General features: G+C 52.8%; 1 protein-coding gene across 1 annotated transcript; it reads left to right on the top strand.

Annotated features, from left to right (window-relative positions):
* The first annotated feature begins 4787 nt into the window (after nt 1–4787).
* On the top strand, nt 4788–25367 carry SMYD5 (SMYD family member 5). Its single transcript, XM_084626560.1, has 13 exons — nt 4788–4931; nt 9181–9289; nt 10461–10600; nt 11179–11300; nt 12523–12592; nt 14728–14832; nt 15431–15493; nt 17259–17329; nt 17905–18011; nt 18842–18898; nt 19727–19821; nt 20827–20897; nt 23075–25367. The coding sequence occupies exons 1-13, from the start codon at nt 4836–4838 to the stop codon at nt 23217–23219; spliced, it is 1251 nt and encodes a 416-aa protein (XP_084482686.1). The 5' UTR covers nt 4788–4835; the 3' UTR covers nt 23220–25367.
* Nucleotides 25368–25380: the final 13 nt, after the last annotated feature.

Here is a 25380-nt window from a genome sequence, read left to right as displayed (position 1 = left end):
AGGGAAACCAAAAAGGACAAACCCCAATGTCCCCCATGATTCTACAGGACAAAGTCCGAGGTAGGAGATCAAATTCTGCCACCTTAACCTACCATTTTCAGTGCCTAGAATTCAGCCAGCAGCAGGTGGATCAGACTGAACAAGTTCCAAACCTCTCTGAGCCTCTTACCTTCTAAACAAGGACTTGGGTTTTCTAGCAAAATCAGTAGTAGGGAAGGAGAAAACTCCAAAGAGGGTCCTCCTCACGCTCACGTACGGGAATCCTAATTCTCTCTCACTCCTCAAGGAGAGACCTCGAGGAGGAGACTTGCTGCAGCAAAGCCACGGGGCTCACTTTGGTTGCCCCAGCCCTGCTCCTCTGTCCTGCCTGGCTGTTGTCAGGGTCTCTCTGTGAGATCACCGCCTCCCCATCACCTTTGCCCAATAGGCTGAGGTCCTAAAAAAGGCTTTTGTGATGTCACTGCCACGCCCACCCCTCCCCTGGAAGGCTGATGTCCTGCCTCTGGCTAGTCTCTTTGGATGTTTGAGTTGCTTTCCCTGGATCACCTCACTCAGTGACTGTTGAGTCTGGGGATCAAGCCGGCTACACAGTAAAACATCAGAAGCTGCTCCCCATGCCACGCTCAGGTTTTCATAAATTGGTAGACTTTAAGGCCAGAAGGGACCATTAGATCATCTAATCCAGGGGTTCTCAACTTGTTTCTTTCTGAGGCTTCCCCAACAAGCTATAAAAACTCCACAGCCCACCTGTGCCACAACACCTGTTTTCCTGCACATAAAAGCCAGGGCCAGAAGTAGGCAGTAGCAATCAAGGCAATTGTCGGGGCCCCCACACCACAGGGCTTCATCTTTCTGCCCTGGGCCCCAGCAAGTCTAATGCCGGCTCTGCTTGGCAGACCCCTTGAATCCAGCTTGAGGTCCCCCCAGTGGGCCCCGGACCCCTGGTTGAGAAGCTCTGATCTAATCTGAGTCCCTGCACATCACAGCCCTCCGCTTTTTCACAATATCTGCTTTATGACTAAAGCACCTTCCCGAAAGGCATCTAGTCTTTCTCTGAAGACATCAAGAGATGGAGAGTCCATCACTTCTCCTGGTAATTTGTTCCAATGATGAATCACCCTCACTCTTACGAATCTATGCCTTATTCTAATTCGAATTTTTCTGATTTCTGCTTCCAGCCATTGCCTCCTGCTATGCCTTTCTCTGCGAGGTTAAAGAACCCTTTCATACCTGGTGTTTTCTCTCCATGAAGGCACTTACACACTGCAATCAGCTCACCTCTCAATCTGCTTTTTAATAAACTAAGCAGATTGAGCTTGGTCAAGGCCTCATTATAAAGTGTCCTCTCCATCTCTCAAATATGGCTCTTTTCTGCACCATCTCCAATTTTTTAACGTAATTTTTTGAAATGTGCACACCAGAACTGGATGCAGTATTCCAGTATCAGACTCACCCATGCTGAATCATCTCCCTGTCCATACTATGTTTATCTATCCATGGATGGCTTCTGCCCTTTTTACCACAGATCACAAACGCTCATATTGAGCGACTTGTCCACTAGGGCCCCTAAATCCTTTCAAAAGTCACTGTTTCCAGGGGACAGTCCCCCATTCTGTAGGTGCCTGCCTCCTTTGTCCTAGATGTATAGGTTTGTATATGGCTTTATTCAAGCCTAATTATTCAGTTAAGTATTTTAGAAGAACGACAGGATTAGTGAGAGAATCATGAACTGCTCAGAGACAATTAATGGGGAGAAGCAGCAAGATTAAACAAATACATGATTGGTTGTGACTTATTTGCTTGGTCTTAAGAGAGAAGTTTTGCCAGAAGCTGGGAATGGGCGACAGGGGATGGATCACTTGATGATTACCTGTTCTGGTCATTCCCTCTGGGGCACCTGGCATTGGTCACTGTCAGAAGACAGGATACTGGGCTAGATGGACCAGTGGTCTGACCCAGTACGGCCGTTCTTATGTCTAGCAAAGATTACAGTTGAGTTTTGCTTTTGAGAAGGGTTTAATATGAGATAGTATCCTGTCCTAATCGAATATTTGAGAATTAAGTTCTACACACAAGCAATGACACGCAAAACAGCACTAAGGACTGGCTTGAGAGACAAAATAATAGTTGCAAAAGGTAATCCCCATTGGTGGATCAAATGAAAATTAAGTTTTTACCCTAGGCCAGGAAATCAGTCAGACTGGAAGTATCATGATTCAACAGAATAAACTTGTGCTATAAAAATAAGAAGAAAAAGTTAGAATTAAAAAATCCAAATGAAAAATCACAGTAAAAAACATAGCAAGTGCTATACTAGAAACACAGATGTCATTGCTAAAACTACTTACTTACAAAATATTTTCAGTGAGTATTTGCTATTAAACTATAAAATAAACAGCACTGTCAAGGTTCCTTCCGCACTCTGAACTCTAGGGTACAGATGTGAGGAACTGCATGAAAAACCCCCTAAGCTTATTTTTACCACCTTAGGTTAAAACTTCCCCAAGGTACAAACTATTTTACCTTTTGCCCTTGGACTTTATTGCTGCCACTATCAAGCATCTAACAAATATATAACAGGGAAAGAGCCCGCTTGGAAACGTCTTTCCCCCCAAAATCCTCCCAAACCCTACAGCCCCTTTTCTGGGGAAGGCTTGACAAAAATCCTCACCAATTTGCATAGGTGAGCACAGACCCAAACCCTTGGATTTTAAGAACAAGGAAAAAGCAATCAGGTTCTTAAAAGAAGACTTTTAATAGAAGAAAAAGTAAAAGAATCATCTCTGTAAAATCAGGATGGTAAATACCTTACAGGGTAATCAGATTCAAAACACAAGAGAATCCCTCTAGGCAAAACCTTAAGTTACAAAAACAGGAATATCCATTCCATTCAGCACAGCTTATTTTATCAACCATTTAAACAAAACAGAATCTAACACATATCTAGCTAGATTACTTACTAAGTTCTAAGACTCCATTTCTGTTCTGTTCCTGGCAAAAAAACATCACACAGCCAGAGAGAGCTTTTGTTTCTCCCCCCTCCAGCTTTAAAAGTATCTTGTCTCCTCATTGGTCATTTTGGATAGGTACCAGCAAGGTTATCCTAGCTTCTTAACCCTTTACAGGTGAAAGGGTTTTTCCTCTGGCCAGGAGGGATTTTAAAGGTGTTTACCCTTCCCTTTATGTTTATGACAAGCACAAGGACATGGATCTGCACAATGATACCAAAGGTGAACGATAAGGTGCTCAGAGTAATAAAAATCACATTTTAAAAAGTAAACAATTAAAAGGAGTAAAACTCTATTTAAAATGGATTACAAAGACGGGAGTGCGCTTCAGGGAATCCCAGCTGCGGATAAGACAAGTCTGTGAACTGCTGTGAGACTTTAGGCAGACCCGTAAACTGATAAGGGATTCTTTTAAATACTCAAACTGTGACACAGAGTTTTTGGGGGTGTATGTAAAATATTTCACTGAATCAAGGCTCCTGTAGCCCTTCTGCATCTTATATCACAGGGGTGGCCAAACTTACTGGACCTCTGAGTCACATACAACAATCTGCAGAAGTTTGAGAGCTGGGGCGCACCTGCGGGGGCTCAGGGCTTCAGCCCCACTCCTGCTGAAGCCCTGAACACCAGAAGGAGCGCCCTGCAGGGCTGAAGCCGAGACCCCCCCTACCACGCCCCCCCACTGCAAGGTCAAAGAGCTGCAAGTGGCTTGTGAGCCACAGTTTGGCCACCCCTGTAATAGATCAGCGAGGGAAGAGCTGCCGTGTCTAGGCATGGGGAGGGCCTGGGCCTTTAGGAGCCCAGCCCTGGGAAGCGGGGTGCTGGCTGGTGAGAGGGGACATAAAAAAAGCCCCCCGCCCCCACCCTCTATTTGCAAACACGGCAGGTGGCTCATCCCATCGGGGCAAACTGTAAGCCGCCCCCCTTCCCAGTGCCAGGGCTTTGTCCTCTGCCCCCGTCTAGCAGCGCCCCCCCCGGGCTGAACCCCGGTTCCTATCCCGGCCTGAACCCAGCCTGAACCGCGGCTCCTACCCCTCGCCCCCCTTCCCAGGGCTGAACCCTGGCTCCTACCCCGGCCTGAACCCCGGCTCCTACCCCCCGCCCTCCCCCCGGGGCTGAACCCCGGCTCCTACCCCGGCCTGAACCCAGCCTGAACCCCAGCCTGAACCGCGGCTCCTACCCCTCGACCCCCTTCCCGGGGCTGAATCCCGGCTCCTACCCCGGCCTGAACCCCGGCTCCTACCCCCCGCCCTCCCCCCAGGGCTGAACCCCGGCTCCTACCCCCCGCCCTCCCCCCAGGGCTGAACCCCGGCTCCTACCCCGGCCTGAACCCCGGCTCCTACCCCCCGCCCTCCCCCCAGGGCTGAACCCCGGCTCCTACCCCCCGCCCTCCCCCCAGGGCTGAACCCCGGCTCCTACCCTGGCCTGAACCCAGACTGAACCCCGGCTCCTACCCACCCACCCCCCGGCCTGAACCCCGGCTCCTACCCACCCACCCCCCCGGCTTGAACCCCGGCTCCTACCCCTCGCCCCCCCCCCGGGGCTGAACCCAGACTGAACCCCGGCTCCTACCCCCCGCCTCCCCGGCCCCTACCCTCCCAGCCCCGTCCCTGATTTTTGCCCCTCATCCGCCTCTCCTCAGCCTCCAGCTGCTCGACTCCCCCCGCCCGCAAACAGCAGGCAGCCGCCGCGGATTCCCAGCCAGGGCAGCGGGTGCAGCGGCTGCTCGGCGCAGGCCCGGCGGCAGGGCCCAGGAGGAGGAGGAGGAGGAGGAAGAGGAAGACTTTCCCGCTCCCCCACCAGGTCAGAGGTGGGAGGGCGCCCAAGATGGCTGCCTCCATGGGTGACCTGTTCTGCTTTTGTGCGGATCCTGCGGGCCCGGCCCGGGCCATGGTGGAAGTGAGATTCATCAGCAGCCTCAAGGTGAGGGTCCTCCCCCACACACACCCTGGCCAGGGGATCAGATCCTCCCCCCCACACACACCGGCCAGGGGATCAGATCCCCCCCCCCCCACACACACCGGCCAGGGGATCAGATTCCCCCCCACACACACACACACCGGCCAGGGGATCAGATCCCTCCCCCCCACACACACACACCGGCCAGGGGATCAGATTCCCTCCCCCCCCCACACACTGGCCAGGGGATCAGATTCCCCCCTCCCAACACACACGGGCCAGGGGATCAGATCCCTCCCCCCCCCACACACACACCGGCCAGGGGATCAGATTCCCCCCCACACACACACACACTGGCCAGGGGATCAGATTCCCTCCCCCCCCCACACACTGGCCAGGGGATCAGATTCCCCCCCCCCACACACACACACACTGGCCAGGGGATCAGATTCCCTCCCCCCAACACACACACACTGACCAGGGGATCAGATTCCCCCCCACCCAACACACACACACACACACTGACCAGGGGATCAGATTCCCCCCCCAACACACACACACCGGCCAGGGGATCAGATTCCTCCCCCCAAACACACACACACACACCGGCCAGGGGATCAGATTCCCCCCCCCCAACACACACACACCGGCCAGGGGATCAGATTCCCCCCCCCAAACACACACACACCGGCCAGGGGATCAGATTCCCCCCCCCCAACACACACACACCGGCCAGGGGATCAGATTCCCCCCCCCCCCCCCCCCAGCCACCCACCCACCCAAACTCAGGTCCCTCCTTCCAGGCTGGCATGAGGGTGGCTCTGCTGCTGCTGGGAGAGACTCCGCTTTGTGCAGCTTGGCACAGCCCTGGGCATTGCTCCACCCTGGGGGGTCCCTCCGGGATCCCTCCCCTCGCAGCCCCGATGGGGTCCTGTCCAGCCTGCACTGCCCTTCCTTGGCTGGGAGACCCGCTTCTCTCTCACACACGCCCCCCTTCCCCACTCTAGGGACTATTAAACCTCCATCTGTGGCTTCTGCCAGGGGGGAGCGTGATCTGTCCCTTTCCATCAGCCCCCATCTCCCGCCTTGGTGCTCCTTGCAAAGCAAGGGGGTCCCTGTTCTTCCTGCCCCTGAATGGGGAGCCTTTCCTGGCTGGATCAGCCGCCACCCCACCTGTTTGTCTGGTTCCTGCCCCACCCCAATTAAAAACAGCGATTTTTTAAAAAAAAAACAACATGGTTGAGCCTCCCTTCCCCCAGCTTCCCCTTTCCGGGAATTTGGACAGCTGAATGGGCTGGAATAGCTGGGCGCATCGGAGGTGTGCTGGGGGGCCAGTGGTGGTGAAGTCCAAGGCTGGAATTGCAAGGGAAAGAGGATTGCAGGTCAGGACTGAGGTGCATCAGCAGAGTGGGGTGGGGCGATCTATGGACTGGATTATAAAAATCATACTTCAGATACATTGGCAGGGCTTGGGGGGTGATGCTGGGGAAGCTGTTCTAAAGAGTGTTAGACAATTTTTGTTCTTGCTTGTGTGACTCCAAAGTGGCAGAATGAATTTGACTCAAAAGCTCCAGAAGAATTAATTCTTTTTCAAGGCTGATCTCAGCCCAAATGTGAACTTTCCCCAGAGACACGGGAGTGAAAACAGGGGAATGCTATAAAGCTTATAGCTGCTGTTAGCTTTAGCTTTGGGGCCCAAAATATCTATAATGCCAGGTTCATTTTATTGTCCTCACTATGTCGTGCTCTTGCAGATGCTTCTGTACTGGCTTATCTTTGTGCATGAGTTGTCCCCTTGATTTCAATGGAGCTATTCATATGTGTAACATTAAGTCAGTGTGGAACTATTTGCAGGATCGGTGTCTGTATTTGTTCCTGAGTATTTGTGTGTTATGATGGGATGGGAAGTCTTTTATGTTGAATTATTTTTACTCATTGATGCTAAAATGATGAGCAACAGATCACATAATAAAGAAATAGTACCAAGCTAGGCCAGTAGGGCTACACGGTCAAATCCTAGACCTTACTGCAGCCCTAGAGAAAATTACCTTACCAGTGATGACACAGCTTTCACCTCTTAGGAGGCTAGGAGGGGTTTGAATCGCAGTGTTTACCAAGGATCTCCTAATTTTATGCTCTAAATGAAAATGTTGTTGGGGCTGCTATGTTTGCCAGTTGACATGATACGCCCCCAGAGGTTGTTGCATTTCAGTGCTGCATGAAATGATCTTGTGTATTTAATAAGGCTGTCAAGCGATTAAAAAAATTAATTGCAATTAATTGTGTGATTAATCACACTGGTAATAATAGAATACCATTTATTTAAATATTTTTGGATGTTTTCCACGTTTTCAAATATATTGATTTCAGTTACAACACAGAATACAAAGGGTACAGTGTTCACTTTATATTATTTTTATTTCAAATATTTGCACTGTAAAAAACAAAATAAATTGTATTTTTCAATTCCCTTAATACAAGTACTGTAGTGCAGTCTCTTTATCATGCAAGTTGAACTTACAAATGTAGAATTATGTACAAAAAATAACTGCACTCAAAAATAAAACAATGTAAGACTTTAGAGTCTACAAGTCCACTCAGTCCTACTTCAGCCAATCGCTCAGACAAAACAAGTTTGGTTACAATTTGCAGGAGATGATGCTGCCCACTTGTTTACCATGTCACCTGAAAGTGAGAACAGGCGTTCTCATGGCACTGTTGTAGCTGGTGTCGCAAGATATTTACGTGCCAGATGCACTAAAAATTCATATGTCCCTTCATGCTTCAGTCACCATTCCAGAGGACATGCGTCCATGCTGATGATGGGTTCTGCTCGATAACGATCCAAAGCAGTGCAGACCAATGCATGTTTATTTTCATCATCTGAGTCAGATGCCACCAGCAGAAGGTTGATTTTCTTTTTTGCTGGTTCGGGGTCTGTAAGTTTCCGCTTCGGAGTGTTCCTCTTTTAAGACTTCTGAAAGCCTGCGCCACACCTCGTCCCTCTCAGATTTTGGAAGGCGCTTCAGACTCTTAAACCTTGGGTCGAGTGCTGTAGCTATTTTTAGAAATCTCACATTGGTACCTTCTTTGCCTTTTGTCAAATCTGCAGTGAAAGTGTTCTTAAAATGAACATGTGCTGGGTCATCACCTGAGCCTGCTATAACATGAACTATATGGCAGAATGCGGGTAAAACAGAGCAGGAGACGCACAATTCTTCCCCAAGGGGTTCAGTCACAAATTTAATTAATTCGTTATTTTTTTTAACAAGCATCATCTGCATGGAAGCATGTCCTCTGGAATGGTGGCTGAAGCATGAAGGGGCATACGAATGTTTAGCATATCTGGCACGTAAATACCTTGCAACGCCAGCTACAAAAGAGCCATTCAAATGCTTATTTTCGCTTCCTGGTTACATTATAAATAAGAAGCGGGCAGCAGTATCTCCCGTAAATGTAAACAAACTTGTTTGTCTTAACGATTGGCTGAACAAGAAGTAGGACCAAGTGGACTTGTAGTCTCTAAAGTTTTACATTGTTTTATTTTTGAGAGCAGCTATGTAACCAAAAAACCCTACATTTGTAAGTTACACTTTCATGATAAAGAGATTGTACTACAGTACACCTCATTGTATGAGGTAAATTGAAAAATACTATTTCTTTTGTTTATCATTTTTACAGTGCAAATATTTGTAATAAAAATAATAATATAAAGTAAGCACTGTACACTTCGTATTCTCTGTTGTAATAGAAATCAATATATTTGAAAATATAGAAAAACATCCAAAATATTTAATACATTTCAATTGGTATTCTGTTGTTTAACAGTGCGATTAATTGCGATTAATTTTTTTGACTTAATCACATGAGTTAACTGCGATTCATCGACAGCCCCAGTATTTAACTTTGAGATCCTTTCAGGTGAAAGATAAAGTTGAGGGGTGAAATCCTGGCCCTACTGGAGTCAGTGGGAGTTTTGCCCTAGTTTGCCCCCTGGAGCAGTCTGTGGGAGGGGGCACAAGCCATAAACATTTGGATCTGGATTCTACAGCTCTGGATCTGGGTTCCACCCTACATTCTCAGAGCCAGGGTTTTGGCTTAGGACACTGGACTTGGCGTCGGTCCGTCGGAAGACATGGACTCTATTCCTAACTCTTGGTCTGCCCTGAGAGTGGAACTCACAGCTAGCTGGGGAGATGGAATAGCCCTAACTGAACTTGCAGTGCTGCAAATTGCTACAGACTGGGAGTCACTCTTGTTTCTCCATTCAAAGGGAAAAGGCTTATTTGCCACCAGGAATATCCATAAAGGGGAAACGATCTTCTTGGAGAAGCCTGTGGTGTCATCCCAGTTCCTCTGGAACGTGCTGTACAGATATAAAGGTGAGAGGAGAGTCATTGGTTTTAAGACCAGGAGGGGACCCTTAGTTCACCGACTCTGATGTCCTGCATAACAAAGCACTGAGAAAGAAGCAGTGACCCTGATGTCGTGCCCCAGAAAATTACACTGGCCCAAGGTCTGAGACTTGCTGTATTCAGTCTGTGGCCTATGCGGAACAAAATGCTGGTGGTCAAAAGACTAGTGACAGTTTAAAGACTGATGTCTTTCAAACCACCAATGCGAGGAATAAATGCTTGATAGCCTGGAAAAGCTGTACAAACCCAGCACGTCAGTGGTATAAACCGCTGATCTCTAAATATGGTGCTCCATGAAATATCTTCTGCAAAAATCATATTGTTATTGAAGTAAAGGGGGCGGGATAGCAAGATGATAATCAAAAGAACATGGTTTTAAGGTTGGATACCTCATGGCCTTCCAGGGGTTAGAAACACTGTGCTGGACAAAGAATGTTTCCAAGTTCTCATCCCAGACCCGTGGCCTGAAGGGAGAAAAATGCCGATCCCAGGGAATATAATGTGATTTGCAAGTTGGATGTAATCAGTGCAAAAGGTGGGAGCCACACAGAAGCAATAATATCTAGGGATCATTCTTTGAACCCTGTTGCAGTATACCTTGGCTTCACCGGGCACTGTGTCTTTTATACCATCAATCCCTAAACATGGAACAGGGTTAAATAATGATGACAGATCGGGGGATAGAAACTAAAAAAGAGCTTTAGGACAGGGAGAAAAGGTTTCCAGTTGAGATTTGAAGTGGCATGAAGAATCAGTGAGGTAGGGAGATACGTGATGGTTGTTTCGGATGGCAGGAGCTGTGTAGCAGAAGGGTTTCTCATCGCAGATCAGTTTGGGGACTCATGATGCAGGTGAAGTTTGGTGGCAAAGGGAGTTGAAGAATGCGGGAAGTGATGCAGATAATGAGGGCCGTGTTTCTACAGACGGTGTTGGGCCTGTGCTGTTTTCAGAGTGGTGGTTTAGAGTGGGATAGTGAACCAGATTCTCAGCACCTGTAAACCAGTGTTGCACCACTGAAGTTAATGGACCCACCCTGAAACAGCAGCCGAGGATCTGGCCCACTGCATGCAAACGCATCTGTTCTTTTAGAAGGAGGTTCTCTCTATCTCTGTCATCTGGCTCGTTCCTTCTTCCCCAGCCTGTGACCACTGCCTGCGGGCCCTGGAGACGGCAGAGGAGAACGCACAGAGGCTTCTGGGGAAAAGCCGTCGGGTCCTGCCTCACCCAGAGCAGTGCAGCATCCGGAAGGATTTGCATCAGCACTGCCCCCATTGCCAGGTACCGGGTTGCTGGGGAGAGCTGGGAGCTGCCATTGCTGTGGCCTTGTGTTGATCGATTGGGATGGGGCTTGATCTGCAAGGAGGCCACGTCCCTTTCAGATCTGCCATTGTTGCTGCAGCCGCCCTGGTGTTGGGGCGCTCTCATCGGGAAGGTTGAATTGCTTTCCTAGCTACTGATGGAGAGAGCATCTGACGGGGCAGGACCACTTGGGTCGTCTAGGCCAGTTCTTCCCACTCTACAGCCTCGTCGTACACAATGGGGGTGCAGGGGAGAATTTTCATATCCTGGTGCTCACAGGGGCATCTGTGTCCGAGGAGGGGTTCACCCAGGGGGAAGGCACATGCCTTTGCTACCCCCTGCTCTTTCTTGCAATAGATAGGGCCAGGACTCTGTACTAAGGGGAGGTGGGCTGGTGTAGGACTGCTCCCAGGAACCCCCTCCTCCGTACCACAGTGCTCTCCCTAGGTCACTAGGAAAATGGCTGGCCTTTAAGGGTTGCTCACTTTCCTGAGGGCTAAGTTCCTAGGTTACTCTTCCGCTGACTGACGTGTGTCGCTGTCTCTGTTGCTCTCCAGGTTGCGTATTGCAGTGCTGAATGCAGGCAATCTGCCTTCGAGCAGTACCACCAGGTGCTGTGCCTGGGCCCCTCCCGAGAGGACCCCAAACATCCCCTCAACAAACTGCAGGAGGCCTGGAGGTAGGAGCACTGGATGTTTGTAGGACCAGAACTACCTACTGAATAGACTGGCTCTGGCTCGTTCGAGAGCAGAGACGGGGACTCACCCTGTGTCCAGCTGAAGGTAGTTTGGAGCAGGGTCAGTTACTGCTCTGTCTCTGCAGAGGCACCCACGGCTCCATTGTTCCAGCCTATAACCAGCCAGGGCCTCCTACGATATGCAGTTGTCACTGTGCTGCATCCCACCGCCACTCAGAACTTCACGGCATCAGTGAGAACAGAGCGAGGAGCCTCCTGCTCCTGAAGCACAAGCCTCTGTCGCTTGAGCTAAGAGAGAATCTCCTTTAGCTATATAGAGGCTGTGACACCCAGCTGAGCAATTCTGATTCCATCCAGCAGAGGGCAATAGAGTGTGTATACACCAGTCAGTTGATTATAATACTTTGCAGTTCTGTGGCACCATCTGTGGATCCCAAAGCACTTCACAGACATTATTGAATTAAGCCTCCCAACACCTCTGTGTGTGAGAGAGAGAAGGATTATTATCCCCGCTTGCAGATGAGGAAACTGAGGCACAGAGAAGGGATGTGATCAAGGTGGTAACAGAGCCCAGTTCTCCTGACTCCAGCCCTCTGCTGAAACATGAGACAACAACTCACTAGGTGTAACACGTACGTTTTTAGTTGGCTCTTCAGTTATTTTTATTATAGTAGCACCCAGAGACCCCTATCAGAGCTGTAATTGCATTGTGCTGGGGGCTGTACATACATAGAGTAACTGTAGTCCCTGCCCCAAAGAATTTACAATCTGAATAGACAACGGGTGGGAAGGGAAGGCGGGGACCTGACTTACCGAAGGTCACATGACAGAGCTGGGACTAGAGCTGCAGTCTCTCGAGTGCTGGAGCCCCTGGGCCTTGCTGCCTTTAGCCGTTTCACTGTCAACAAGCAGAGAAATGCGCGGTAGACCCGACTTGGAAGGTCCCCTGCTAGAGTCCAAAGGCAGGGCAGGAAGTTGCCCCTTTGGCCAGACCTCCATCAGTGCCCCGGCTGAGCCTTTTAGAACTTCCCCCGCGGAGCTCCTGGGCTGTTGGTGTCAGTCCGATGTCTGCGTCTGAACAAGGCTGTGTGTGGGATTCCAGTCCTTGGCTCCCTTCGAGCTGCAAACACCCTGCTTGCCCTTTCAGTGCCAGGACATCTCTGCTCCTCTCACTCTCGCTCTGTGATTCCTCCCCCTTGTACAGAAACATCCATTACCCACCGGAGACGTCCAGCATCATGCTGCTGGTGAGGATGGTAGCCACCGTCAAACAGGTGCGTGCCTCTGTTTGCTGCTGGCGGCACCTCCTGTACGTTGCTCCCGGTGTCTGCCCTCTCCTCTCTAGGGCTACGCCTGCGTTGCAAAGTGAAGGGATGATTGTAGCACCAGTAGGCATGCCTGTCACTAGCTAGCGGGGTTCACAGCCGTAGCGACAACATGGTGGCACAGGTTATCAACCCGCGGACATGTCCAGAGTCCTGTGCAGGCTTTTACTTGGTTGTTAGCCCATAAGACCGGCCAGACTGGGTCAGACCAAAGGCCCAGCTAGCCCAGTCTCCTGTCTTCCGACAGTGGCCAGTGCCCAGAGGGAATGAACAGAACAGGGAATCATCAAGTGATCCATCCCGTCACTCATTCCCAGCTTCTGGGAGGAGGGATAGCTCAGTGGTTTGAGCATTGGCTTGCTAAACCCAGGGTTGTGAGTTCAATCCTTGAGGGGGCCGTTTAGGGATCTGGGGCAAAAATTGGGGATTGGTCCTGCTTTGAGCAGGGGGTTGGACTAGATGACCTCCTAAGGTCCCTTCCAACCCTATGATTCTGATTCTATGACACCATCCCTGCCCATTCTGGCAAACAGCCATTGATGGACCTATCCGCCATGAACTTATCTAGTTCTTTTTTGAACCCTGTTACACTCTTGGCCTTCACAACATCCTCTAGTAAGGAGTTCCACAGGTTAACTGTGCGTTGTGTGAAGAAACACTTCCCTTTGTTTGTTTTAAACCCACTGCCTATTCATTTCATTTGGGGGCCCCTGCTGGATCCTGTGCTGACATGTCTTCCCTACATCTTCACTGCTAAGGTTAAAGCTAGCCTGGGTAGGCTACAAGCACACCTTCGCTTTGCAGTGTAGACTTCTGTAAGGTAACCTCCCGGCACGTCAGCATGCGGGGCTGGGGATGTCTCACTGCACTGCACGCACTTACCAGCACTAGCGAGCGTTCGTTGCTGAGACAGCATGCAGCAGAGAAGGACCTCATGACCTTCCGCCCCAGAAGCAGACCCTCCTTCCGCTGTCATTCGCTCGAGAGCATCTAAGCCCTTTGGACACAGATGTGTCGGGCAGGTCGGATTCCACCCGGCAGTGGGACACAGACACACCAGCCAGGATGTCCCACCACAGCCTGGGTCTCTGTGTCACTGTCCTGACCGCGTGACACTGCTCCAGCTCCTGTCTCAGGGCTTGTGCTGGGCGCTTGTTTGAGCTAGGCGCTGAAGATGCCTCTTGCTGCGGGAATCAGAGGCTGCTGGCAGCACAGATTCTGTAAGGGCCTTGGATACCATGGTGATAAGGGCGGAATAAATATGCACACCCACCCGTGTGGCGTAGCTGTGCCGTGGGAGGTGATCTTTATGGGCTAACATCTGGGTTAGTGTGTCCTGAGAAGGCATCTGTCATCTGCATGATGAGTGATCTCCTGCTCCTATTCCCTGGGTCTTCCCACTGGCCTGGGAGAGCTCTTTAAAATGAGGGTTGTGGCTGTGTACGAAGCAGCCCCTTGACTATGCGTTTCCTGCTTTTCCTAATGGTGGAGTTTGGGGTTTTGACGTCCCTCATCCCATCGTGTTACCGGGAGTCAAAGCTGTTGTCGCACATCTGTGGCTTCCCCTCCACCTTAGCAAAGGGAGACCTGAGTTTGCCTAGAACAAAAACTATCACTGTGGAACTGGGCTGAGCCCATCACATTAATACCCCCCCATGGCGTACTCTCCTTGGCTTCTCCTGCCCTCTCTGTCTAGCTCCGCACATGGGCCCCACTGCTGTGTGTCTCACCTGTATTTCCCCACCGCTCCCATCTCAAGTAGAGAAGTATTATCCTTATGTCACAGATGGGGAAACTGAGGCACCGAGTGACTTGCCCAAAGTCACAGAGGCTGTCTGTGGCAGAACAGGGAATTGAACCCCACTCTCCTGAGTTCCCACCCTGTGCGTTAAACACAAAACCAGCCTTCCTCCCCTTTCCTTTCTCTGGCTCACTTGTATTCCAAGGGTTAAACATCGCTGTAGCAGTGCTAATGTTCTGGCCTAAATAGCGTCCAGATCTGGGTGTCCTGCCATCTCGCATAGCCCCCTCCCACTTCCCTCCTGCTGGAGTGCCAGTTTGAGCGGCTGTTTGATATGTTTCAGGCAAAGGACAAAGACTGGTGGATAAAGCTTTTCTCTCAGTTCTGCAGTAAAACGGCCAACGAAGAAGAGGAGATCGTCCACAAGCTGCTGGGGGACAAATTTAAGGTCAGTGCGTCACACCACTGGAGTGCTTTGGCCTTTTGGGGGGATCCCTGAGTTCCTCTCCTTTCCCTCTGAAGGCCCCACTTGTGTACAAACCCTTGGTCACAGAGAGAGAGACATCACGGTCCCCAGCAGTGACCAGAACCGGAACGGTCAGTGTCCAAACCACGGGCCTTCTCCACTTGAGCTAAAGGAGTTCTCCTCTCGTGCTCAGTACACGGCAGGCTGTTGGACCAGCCACTAGAGGCAGCCATGGCCATTTAGCCAGTGTATTGCCCTGGCTCCGTGGTAGACGGACCAAGCTGTGGCCTGTCCACTGAGAAAGGAGCAGTTAGTGCCAGTGGTTTCCATGCTGAGGTTGCTTCTCCCATAGGGAGTGGCCAGATACCAGTGCTTTGCTCGTGGGCACGCAGCCACAGGTGGTGGTGGCTTTTGATAGCTGCCAGCTTGGGGGCAATTCAGACGAGCAGCTTCTTGACCAGAAGTGGTGGCGCAAAGAGCCTTCAGGCTGCTCCAGACTCTGCTCGTCGGCTGGATTTAAAGCTGCCACACCTGTCCTGGGGCTCCTCTCCTCGCTCACTTTGTGGCCATGTGTCTCCAGGGCCAGCTAGAGCTCCTCCGGCGGCTCTTCACGGATGCCCTTTACGAAGAACATCTCAGCAGGGTGAGTGGTGAGTCCTTGACACCCCCTTCCCCACCCCCGGCAGAGTCCTGTGCACCCCAGAGAGAGTGCTGAGGAGCCCCCGTTTCTCCCTAGTCCCTCTGACACCCCGAAAGTGGGGTGTCCTGGTTGCCGTTCCTCCTGACAGTACTGAGGGGCTAAGGTTTGACCTGAAGCCCATTGGTGCCTCACCCTTACCCCAGCGGGGCTGAGGTGGGATATGAGGGACAACCTCTTTCTCTAGCACCTGAGCATTTAACCCCCTCAATGCTCTGAGCTTAGATGGACTCAGGGGATAACAAGAATCATAGAAAGGTAGGGCTGGAAGGGACCTTGAGAGGTCACCTAGTCCAGCCCCCTCACTGAGGCCGGACCACGTGACCCTCTCTAGACCATCCCTGGCCGGTGTTTGTCCGACCTGTTCTTCAAAACCTCCAGTGACAGGGATTCCACAGCCTCCCTTGGAAGCCTGTTTCAAGTGCTCAGCTCCCCTGAGAGTTTGAAAGTTTTTCCTCATAGCCAACCTCAGTCTCCCTTGCCGCAGATTAAGCCCAATACGTCTTGTCCTCCCTTCAGTGGACTCGGAGAGTAATGGATTCCCGTCCTCTTTGTAACAGCCGTTACCATATTTGCAGATTGTTGTCAGTCCCCCCCTCAGACTTCTTTTCTCAAGACTAACCATGTCCAGGGGTTTTTAACGTTCCCCGTGGGTCAGGTTTTCTAAACCTTTTCTCATTTTTGTTGCTCTCCTCTGGACTCCCTCCAGTTTGTCCACATCTTTCCTAAGTGTGGCGCCCAGGATGGGACCCAGCTGAGGTCTCACCAGTGCTGAGCGGAGTGGGATATTACCTCCTGTATCTTACATACGACTCTGGAACACGTACAGCTGTTCAGCATTTCCCCTTGCTGCTGCCTTACAGGGGACGTACCCGGGGGAAAGAAATACAATGTAATAGGCTTGTGCCCTCTCCGGTGCTCTATGGCTCTGGAGTGACTGTACTTGGAATCCACCGTTGAGTAGCAGAAAGGAGAGACGAGGCCAACGGGGAGCTGGGAGGGATCCCTAAGAACTGGGTGGGGCCAGAACCATCTGAGAAGGTTGTAAATGCCTACTAGGGGGAGGAATTGTTTGGGACAGGACACCACAAGGAGTAATGGGGTGAAGCCGAGGGAGGGAGAACGTAGGCTGAGTCTGAGGGGAGCCCTGCTGACCCTGGATTCTGCTGGAGGATGGAGCCCCTTTGCTTGACGGGTCAGATTTGTCAAAGGTGCTGCTCTCCCACTGAAGACAGTGGATGCGAAGTGCTGATGAAAATCAAGCCACTAAGCTCTGTGCCTCACTTTCTCCGTCCAGATCTCTCTCACGGGGCATTTCTAGGGACCGCCGCCTTGTGTCCCGGCTTTGTTATTACAGGACGCTAGACCTGGGTCACAGCAGAGCTGAGGCTCGGTTCGCTGCTGGTCGTAATAGCATGAGGGCCCGTTCTACGGCAGCTCCAGCCCCAGCCCCGCGTCCCATCACGTGATTCTGCAGTGGATCCGACAAGTGAGGCTGCGAGCTAGAGCAGTGTTTCTCAGCAACTGGTCCGTGGACCGGGGCCGATCCCTGAAATCTCCCTGACGCAGTGCAGGAAGGCAGCAGCCTGGTCCCTGGCATCAAACAGGTTGAGAAACACTGAGCTTGAGCAAATGGGAGCCACTGAGATGGTAGCTAGCCCTACAGTCCTGACAGGTAAACTGATCCTCTTGCTTCTTGGCCTCTCTGCAGTGGTTTACTCCAGAAGGGTTCCGATCGCTGTTTGCCCTGGTGGGGACCAATGGCCAAGGCATAGGAACAAGGTAACCAGTGGATTCGCCATTGCGCTCTGGCTGTGCATGGGGAACTGTTGAGAAATCGGCATGGAAGTCATGAGAGTCCCAAAGCTCTCTAGGGCTCTGGGCTCCCCTCAGCGATTGCATGGATCCCCTCTGCCGTCTGAAGGAGTCATCCGTGCACATCCCTCAGCCCAGCTGATGGGAGCTACTTAAGTACCTAGAGCGAGAGCAGAGAAAAAACCTTGTATGTATTGCTGAGGTTCTGTAAAAGCGGCTCTTTACCGCCTTTCTGTCAAGTAGAACAGGACCTCCCCAGTGCCCTCAATCCAAAGCCTCCCAAAGTTCAGGTCTGGTTTTGCATCAGAACTTTGCCTCTTGGGGCCATTGGACAGTTGAACCCTGGGAGCCCCAAAGAGTCTCTCCTCCCTCCTGAGTGTTCTGTGCTGAAGAACGAAAGCCAGTGCCGTGAGCACCCGTGCCGGCTCCCGAGGTGTGATCACAGCTCTCCCTAGCACTGGGGTACGGGTGGCTCTCTCGCCCACCCGGCCAGATCCAGAGACCTTTGGAAACATAACCATGTTCTGTCTGGTTTCCGCTAGTTCCCTGAGCCAGTGGGTCCATGCCTGCGATGCATTAGAGCTTCCCCCGCATGAGCGAGAGCAGCTAGACGCCTTCATAGACCAGCTCTATAAGGATATCGAGAAAGGTAACTGCAGCAGGAAGCGTTGGTGAGGTCCCCGGGTGGCTGTCGGTGCGGTTCTCTGGGTCATTGTCTTCTCCAGGCCAGTCAGGGACCAGGGAACGGGCAGGGCTGGGCGTGGAACTCAGCAGCGATCGCAGTTGGCCGATTTTGTGGGCTGCATTGGCCGGTGCTGTCTGAAGGCCCTGGCAGGGTCCATGAGCTGCCGTTAGCGGTCCCGGCTGCAGTGTAGCTGTACCCTGAGAGAACTCTGCTCAGGGACAAGGCCCCTCCTTCCCATTCAACATTGGGGCCAGGACTGGTTTGCTGCCATTTTTCTGGATTCACCAAACCCTCAACAGTCTCAACAGCCAGGGGATCTGGCTCCCAAATACTGGGAAGTGTGGCTGAGGGGAGGCGAGCTGCAGGGAGCAGCTCCTGGGGCTGGTGGAGGGAGATGGGTGTGTCCCCAGGCGATGGCAACCAGTTTTTAAAACCCAGCTCCCCGTCTTGCTGGTTGTGATGGGCGCAGATGCGGACCAGTAGGTGTCTGCTTGATTTGTGGGTGCAGTTAAGTAATTAATTGGATGTTTCCGTGCCTTCAGTTCCTCCCACAGCTATCTGGGGGTCAACTAGGGGGTCTGGCCCCTTTAAATACCGACCCCCAGCCGTCCAGTCCCCAAGCTCCCTGGGAAGCTGAAGTGGATTGGTGTGATTGGCCCAGGTGAACCGGTACAAAACGGCTCTGCCCTGGTCGAATTTGCCCATCCTGCTGTTTCCCCACGCGCTCACTCTCCTGGAGTGAGGGTTTGGCTGGAGAAGTTGTCCAGTGCTGTAACCCTCCCTTTCTGCTTCAGAGACCGGGGAGTTCTTGAACTGCGAGGGATCCGGCCTCTATGTGCTCCAGAGCTGCTGTAAGTAACGGGCTGATGCCCCCTCCCTCTTTGGCTGAACCATTCTAACGGTCCAAAGGTTTCAAGAGATGCCGGCGTGGTCGGGCGGGTCACAGCCTGGCCTGCCTTCTCGTTTCCTTGCGTCCATTTGCAAAAGCCACGCGTTATTTATATGATGCTTCTCAAAAACGAACACGCCAGAGCTTTTCAAACAAGCAAATAAATGCCAGCAGCTCAGCACACGTGAGCAACCCTACAATAACAAACCAGGGTCTGCAATCTATCGCCAAGTTAACCTCCAGTGCATTCATATTCCTACCGAGCCCAAAATGCGCCAGGCATGTTAGAGACAAATACCATGTGACTCAAACCCCAGAGTGCTTTCTGCATGCAATGGGGTAAAAATACCTTGGTGAGGAAACCGTCTCCAGTCTTAGCTGCCTCCTGTTATTAAAGAAAGGGCAATCAGAGACTGGTTTATTAACGAGAAGGGAGGGAGCCTAGAGATAACGCAGCCGTCTCGGTGCTGCAGGGAGTATCTCAGCCAGGGTGGTGGGGAAATCTGTACAACAGGCAGGCTTATGGAGAAGGGAGCAGGATCTACAATAGGAATATTTTCCTCCGTTGCTTCTCACCCCATTAAACGACCAGTGGGGAGACTAGTTGGTTCAGAGAAAGGCGAACAGCATCCCAAGCCTTTCACCTCCAGCTCACCACGTTGAGCCCAGGGTAGAACTGATCGAAGCCCTCCCCGTCTGCTGGCTGTTCCGCGGTGCAGTGCAGTGAATGGGGTCTCCTGCCTCTGTGTGTCACTCACTGGCTCTGGTGCCCGTCTCTTCCCTGCTGCAGGTAACCACAGCTGCATCCCCAACGCTGAGACGTCCTTCCCGGATAACAACTTCCTCCTGCACCTCATCGCCCTGGAGGAGATCAAGCCGGGAGAGGTGAGCCTGCAGGGAAGGGAATGGCTGGTTTGTTTGGGGAAGGCCAAAGCCTGTAGCCCTCTCTCAGGCCAAACTCCTCCTGAAGGCAGTGGCTGTCCAGCCTGTGTAAGACCAGTAGGGTTCTGTCTATGTGCTTACATGATCCCCCCATTACCATAGTATCCAAGCACCTCCCAACCCCCATAGGAGGTAACATCCCTATTGTATGGATGGGGAAACTGAGGCACGGAGAGATGCCGTGACTGGCCCAGGGTCAGACAGGGAGTCTGTGGCAGAGCTGTGGGTTGAACCCTGGTCTTCTGAGTCCCAGTTCAGGGTCTTTGCTAAAAGACCATTAACCCTCTGTGGCCCTTTGCTGAGGAAAGGACAAGGGTCATCATGAGCTGCGGTTCAGCCCAGCTGGGTTTTCGAGCCGTTCTGGACCCTGATTATTTTGTGAGCAATCGGGGAGCCCCAGGCAATCTCTGCTGTCCAGATTAGAGATGGGCCCGACCGCCGAGCCCCTGAACGTCGGGGCAGTTCAGATCTGACCTTCGCCCCCCCCGGCCTGCAGCGTCGCTAAAGTGGAGGAAGGCATGGGACCGGGCTGTCAGGACAACAAAGGAGATTCCTCACTGGGGCTGCAGGACACACATGGACCCTCTGTTTCTCTCTGGCTCTCCACGTCCCCTGTGCTGCCTGGTGTCACCATGCAGCAGCCCCTTGAGTCCTGGCCGGGCCTCCCAGCCATGGAAAGGTCCGCTGATTGCTTTGCTGGGTCAGTCTCTCCATAGGGCTGGATTCTGATTTCTACCTGCCCTGGAAGTTAGCCCTGCTGGATGCTGTATTCTGCTTTAGCCCTGCCAGTTCCCTCTGCTCTCTGGCAGTGCTTTGTCCCCAGTGACTTGCTGCACTTTCCCCTCTGTTCCTGGAAAGCATCCCTCCCCCCGGGGCGGGGGAGCCCGGCAGTGGTTCAGTGCAATGGGAACTGACTCTCAGCCGGGCCTGTTTCTCTTGTCTTGGCAGGAAATCTGCATTAGCTATTTAGACTGCTGCCAGCGGGAGCGGAGTAGACACAGCCGCCACAAGATACTCAGGTAGGAGTAGTCACCCACGCCGCCACAAGATACTCAGGTAGGAGTAGTCACCCACGCCGGTCGGACTCTGCTGGCCAGGGGGCCCTGGGGACAGATCGGGGTAGAAGCAGCGGTGGGAGGAAGGGTTGCCAAGGCATGGGTGGAGCAAAGTGGTTCTGCAGAATATTGTCAATTTATTTTCAGGGATCAGGGGACACCCCCACCCCCGCATCTTTACTCTGTTCTTGGATGTAATGGCATCGTCTGGCCTCAGTCTGCTGCACCCGTCCCTCTGGCTGAGCAGGGCAGGTCGCAGTGCACACTCGCCCACTCACACTCTCACACACACCACACCCCTCCCCCCCCCCCCCCCGGCCTCCCTTCCCTGGCCCTCCCTCAGGCTGAGCAGGGCGGGGCCCGGTGCGTGCTCTAATACTGCCAGCCACAGAGGGATACTTGAGATCAACCCGAGTTGCTCCATTCAGCCTCTGCCCCAAGAGCTGAGCCTGCTGCTTCTGCCCTCATCGCCCTGTGGCCTGCATCTGCGCCTTTGTACGGTGCCTCCTGGTCTCTGTTGGGCTGGCTTTGCAGCGTTCGTGTACATGCAGCCTGCTGGGATGGGCCACTGTGTCCTCCGCGGTCCGAAGGGTGTTGGGCCGAACGTACAGCCTGTGTGCACTCTCGGCACGCTCGCCCTTCGGGATGGACAGATGGGGTCGGCACACCAGCATGCACGATATGCAGGCAGGAGGATCACACAGCCGGCATGCACTGGGATTCGTCTGCACTGTGAGCTGATGACGCCTTCTCCCCAGCTCCTGGCAAAGTCCTGAGCCCCGGGGCTTTCTTGCCGTCCGTGTTTTGCAGGGAGCGTGTAGCTCCTAACCTGTCAAGCAGCATGAACCCTGGGAGTGGACACAGCAACACCTGCAGGGTCCATCTACACAGCAGTGAGCGTGTGTGTGGCCTGGGCGGGCATGCCCGGGCGAGCTTTAACCTAGGCAATGATAGCAGCGTTGACGTGGGGGCACAGATTTCAGCGTGGGCGAGTAACCTGAGTTTGTACCCAGGGACCCTGGTGGGCTCATGCTGGGGCAGCTACCCTGCGCTGAGGCCCGTGTCACTGCATCTCCGCTGCTCCTGTCACCTGTGCAAGCTGGATCAAAGCGAGCCTGGTATACCTGCCTGCAGTGCACCTGCAGTGGGGACCTGCAGGTGGGGACCGACCCAAGGATGCATCTCGCCCAAGCTTGTCTTATTCCTGAGCTATCAGAATGCTAGGATAGGAAAGGGATGGATAATAAACCAGGAAATGCCATAATGCCACTATATAACTCCCTTCTACGGCCACGCCTTCAGAGCTGCGGGCAGATCTGGTCGCCCCATCTCCAAAAAGATGTATTAGAATTTGAAAAGGTTCAGAGAAGGGCAACAAAAATGATGAGGGGGATGGAACAGCTTCCATGTGAGGAGAGATTCAAAAGACTGGGACTTTTCAGCTTGGGAAAGAGACGACCAAGGGGGGATATGACAGTGGTCTATAAAATCCTGAGTGGCGCGGCGAAAGTGACCAGGGAAGTATTATTTACTCCTCACAACACAAGAACCAGGGTCACCCAGTGACATTAACAGGTTTAATACTAGCCAGAGGAAGAATTTCTTCTCACAACACACAGTCAACCTGGGGAACGTGTTGCCAGGGGATGCTGTGAAGGCTTCTAAAAAAGAATTAGAGAAGTTCCTGGAGGGTGGGTCCAGCAATGGCTCCTAGCCAAGATGGCCAGGGATTCAACCCCATGCTCTGAGTGTCCCTAGCCTCTGACTGCCAGAAGCTGGGACTGGGCGATGGGATGGATCACTTGCTGATTCCCTGTTCTGTTCATTCCCTCTGGGGCACCTGGCATTGGCCACTGTCGGAAGACAGGAGACTGGGCTAGATGGACCCTTGCTCTGACCCCGTCTGGCCGTTCTTATGTAGCTATAGTGTGTGATCAGGTTAGAACGACAGAGACCAGAGGCTTCTTGTCCAGCATAACTCACGGCTCAGGCTACAAGCCTGCCCGCCCTGGGGAGCTCTCCCTGCCCAGAGGGAGGGATAAGTGGGGAGTTAACCCCCGAAAGGCTGGCTCTACGGAAGGGTTCTGCGCTCCAGCCTGCAAAGTCCCTTGACGTGGTTCTCTCTCTCCTGCTCCCCTCAGGGAACACTACCTGTTCACCTGCTCATGCCCCAAGTGCCTGGCTCAAGCCGATGACGCCAGCCTGACTTCAGAGGAGGAGGAGGAGCTGGAGGGCGAAGGAGAGACGGATGACGCGGAGCTGGAGGATGAGATGACGGATGTTTGATCCTGGGCCCAGGGATGGGGTTCGGCTTTGTACCGGAGACGGGACCGTGGGGAGGGACTGGTGCTGCGGCAGGGAGAGAGCATGTTAAGGTTTGGCTAGGTTGGGCAGTGGAGGAAGCGGGGATCTTCCCTGCTCCTGACCATCCTTCTGAGGGAGTGTCTGTAGCCCCCTCTCTCTAGGTAACGGCTCCGCTTGTCCCAACCACTCCTCCACGGCTGAGGGAGATATCAGCCCACCCAGACATCGCCTTGGTCTCCTTGTTTGTGTCTGACCCTGCACACAGAGCAATACGCCAGGGCAGGGGAGATGGCGCAGGCAGGGAAAGTCCCCTCCCCTTCTGAGCACAGCGCACAAGCCTGAGCACAAGTCTTGCTCCTGACGCCGGGCGAACAACCAGCTACTCCGGGACTTCCTCCGGTGTCAATATCTAAGTGATCTGAGAACTTGGAGAGCGGAGTCCGGGGGGATTTGGGCACATGACTTTCTCGGGGCTGTGGAGGGGGGGAGAACAGAGGTTTAACCCTGTGGAGACAGTGGCTGTGCAGAGAGGTTGTAGTCTCATGGACTCAGCACAAGACTGGGAGCCAGGACTCCTGGGTTCTAGTCCTTGCTCTGTCGCTGACTTGCGGTGTGAGCAAGTCACTTACTCTCGCTGGCTCTCAGATTAAAATGAGGGGGGATGATCAGACTTTCCTAGCTTGCGGGGGGGCGAGGCGGGAGTTGGGAGGATTAGCTGCTCCATGTCTGGACAGGGCTGAGTATTTTGAGTTGTAGATATATATACTCTTAGTGCCAGCAGGTGAAGGGTTAAGTAGCTCTGGGGGTGGATACAGTCAGCTGGTGGAGTCTCACACTCCTTACCTTGGGCTCCTGCTCCTGCTGCCGTCGCGGGTTGGCCTTGTACTTTTGTTGTGGGGGTTTCACCATGGGGAGGTCTGTCTGCCCCACCGGGGCATCGGGCTCAGCGGTGCTGGCCTGTGAGGGGCTCCTGAACGGACCCCAAAGGGAAATCCTGACCCAGCTTGTCGCAGGGGGCTCGACACCTGGGGCCAGTTATAACGGTCCGCAGGCATTCCTCTGCTCAGCACTGTAGCGCCAAAACTCGTTGTCAGAAGGGAGTTAGGCGCTTAGGAGCCTATTGACTGTCAGTGCGGTTTTGGCTCTTAGGTGCCTAAATCCCTTTTAACAAGGAGACATAGGCTCCTGAATCAGCTAGGCATTGGAATGCTGAGCCCAGCAATGGCTAAATACCTCTAAAAACCTGGGCCCCGGTTCTTCTGCAAAGGACCAGGAAGGGGGGGCTGGTCCCACCCCAGGTGGATTTGCCAAGCCCAGCCCTGGAGCGCGAAGGGAGAAACAGTCGACTCTATTGTGTCTGGGGGGTGGCTGGAGGGATCCATCCTCAGCCTTCCCTTGTGTGTATTATCCCACTGACCTCCAAGGGGTGCAAAGGCTGCAGGGCTGGGTCCTGGGGTATCACGTGACCTTCAGCCAGGCTCTGGAGGCTGAGTCTGCAAGGAGCTGGCAGCTCCTTCTAGACCCACTAGTGTAAGCTCCCCAAGGGACCGCCTGGGTCTGAGCGGTGCCCAGCGCCCACAGCTCCTCTCCAGGCCAGTGGGTGTTGCGAGTGCTCAGCCCCTCTCAGATCAAACCCTATCAGAGCAGCGTGGAGCTCTCGGGGGGGAGGGCGAAGGATCCAGATGAGAGTTCAGGCCGCCTAGTACCAGAGCCGGAGATGGGAAGATGCCAGTCGATGCGGGAGTCCGTTCCCCTGTGAGGGCAGGACCTGCCCTGCAATAGAGACTGAGCCGCTTAGAAATATCTCTGCCTTCTACGAGGCAGGCAGCTTTGAAATACGACTGTTGAACCTATCTTAGCCTTGTGACAGCACATTTTGAGGGCTTTTACATTCTGCGGGCCTGGAGCTGGGAGACTGACCTAGAAACTTGGTGCCTGCAGATCACAGGCCAAATCCTACAGTGGTGTAAATCTGGAATAGCTTCACTGATTTCCTCGGAGTTACTCCAAATTCACACTGGTGTCGCTGAGATCAGAATTTGTTTTCACCTTCTTAAGCCCTTGCTGCACAAGAAGTTGTACTTTGATTTTTGATCTTGCTTGAAACAATACAGCAATATGTTTATTTGACGTGGTGCTAATG

Source organism: Lepidochelys olivacea (genome assembly GCF_965140295.1).
Source record: "Lepidochelys olivacea isolate rLepOli2 genome assembly, chromosome: 4".
NCBI lineage: Eukaryota > Metazoa > Chordata > Testudines > Cheloniidae > Lepidochelys > Lepidochelys olivacea.
The sequence above is the reverse complement of the archived record's forward strand: the minus strand, read 5'-3'. Positions and strand labels throughout refer to the sequence as shown.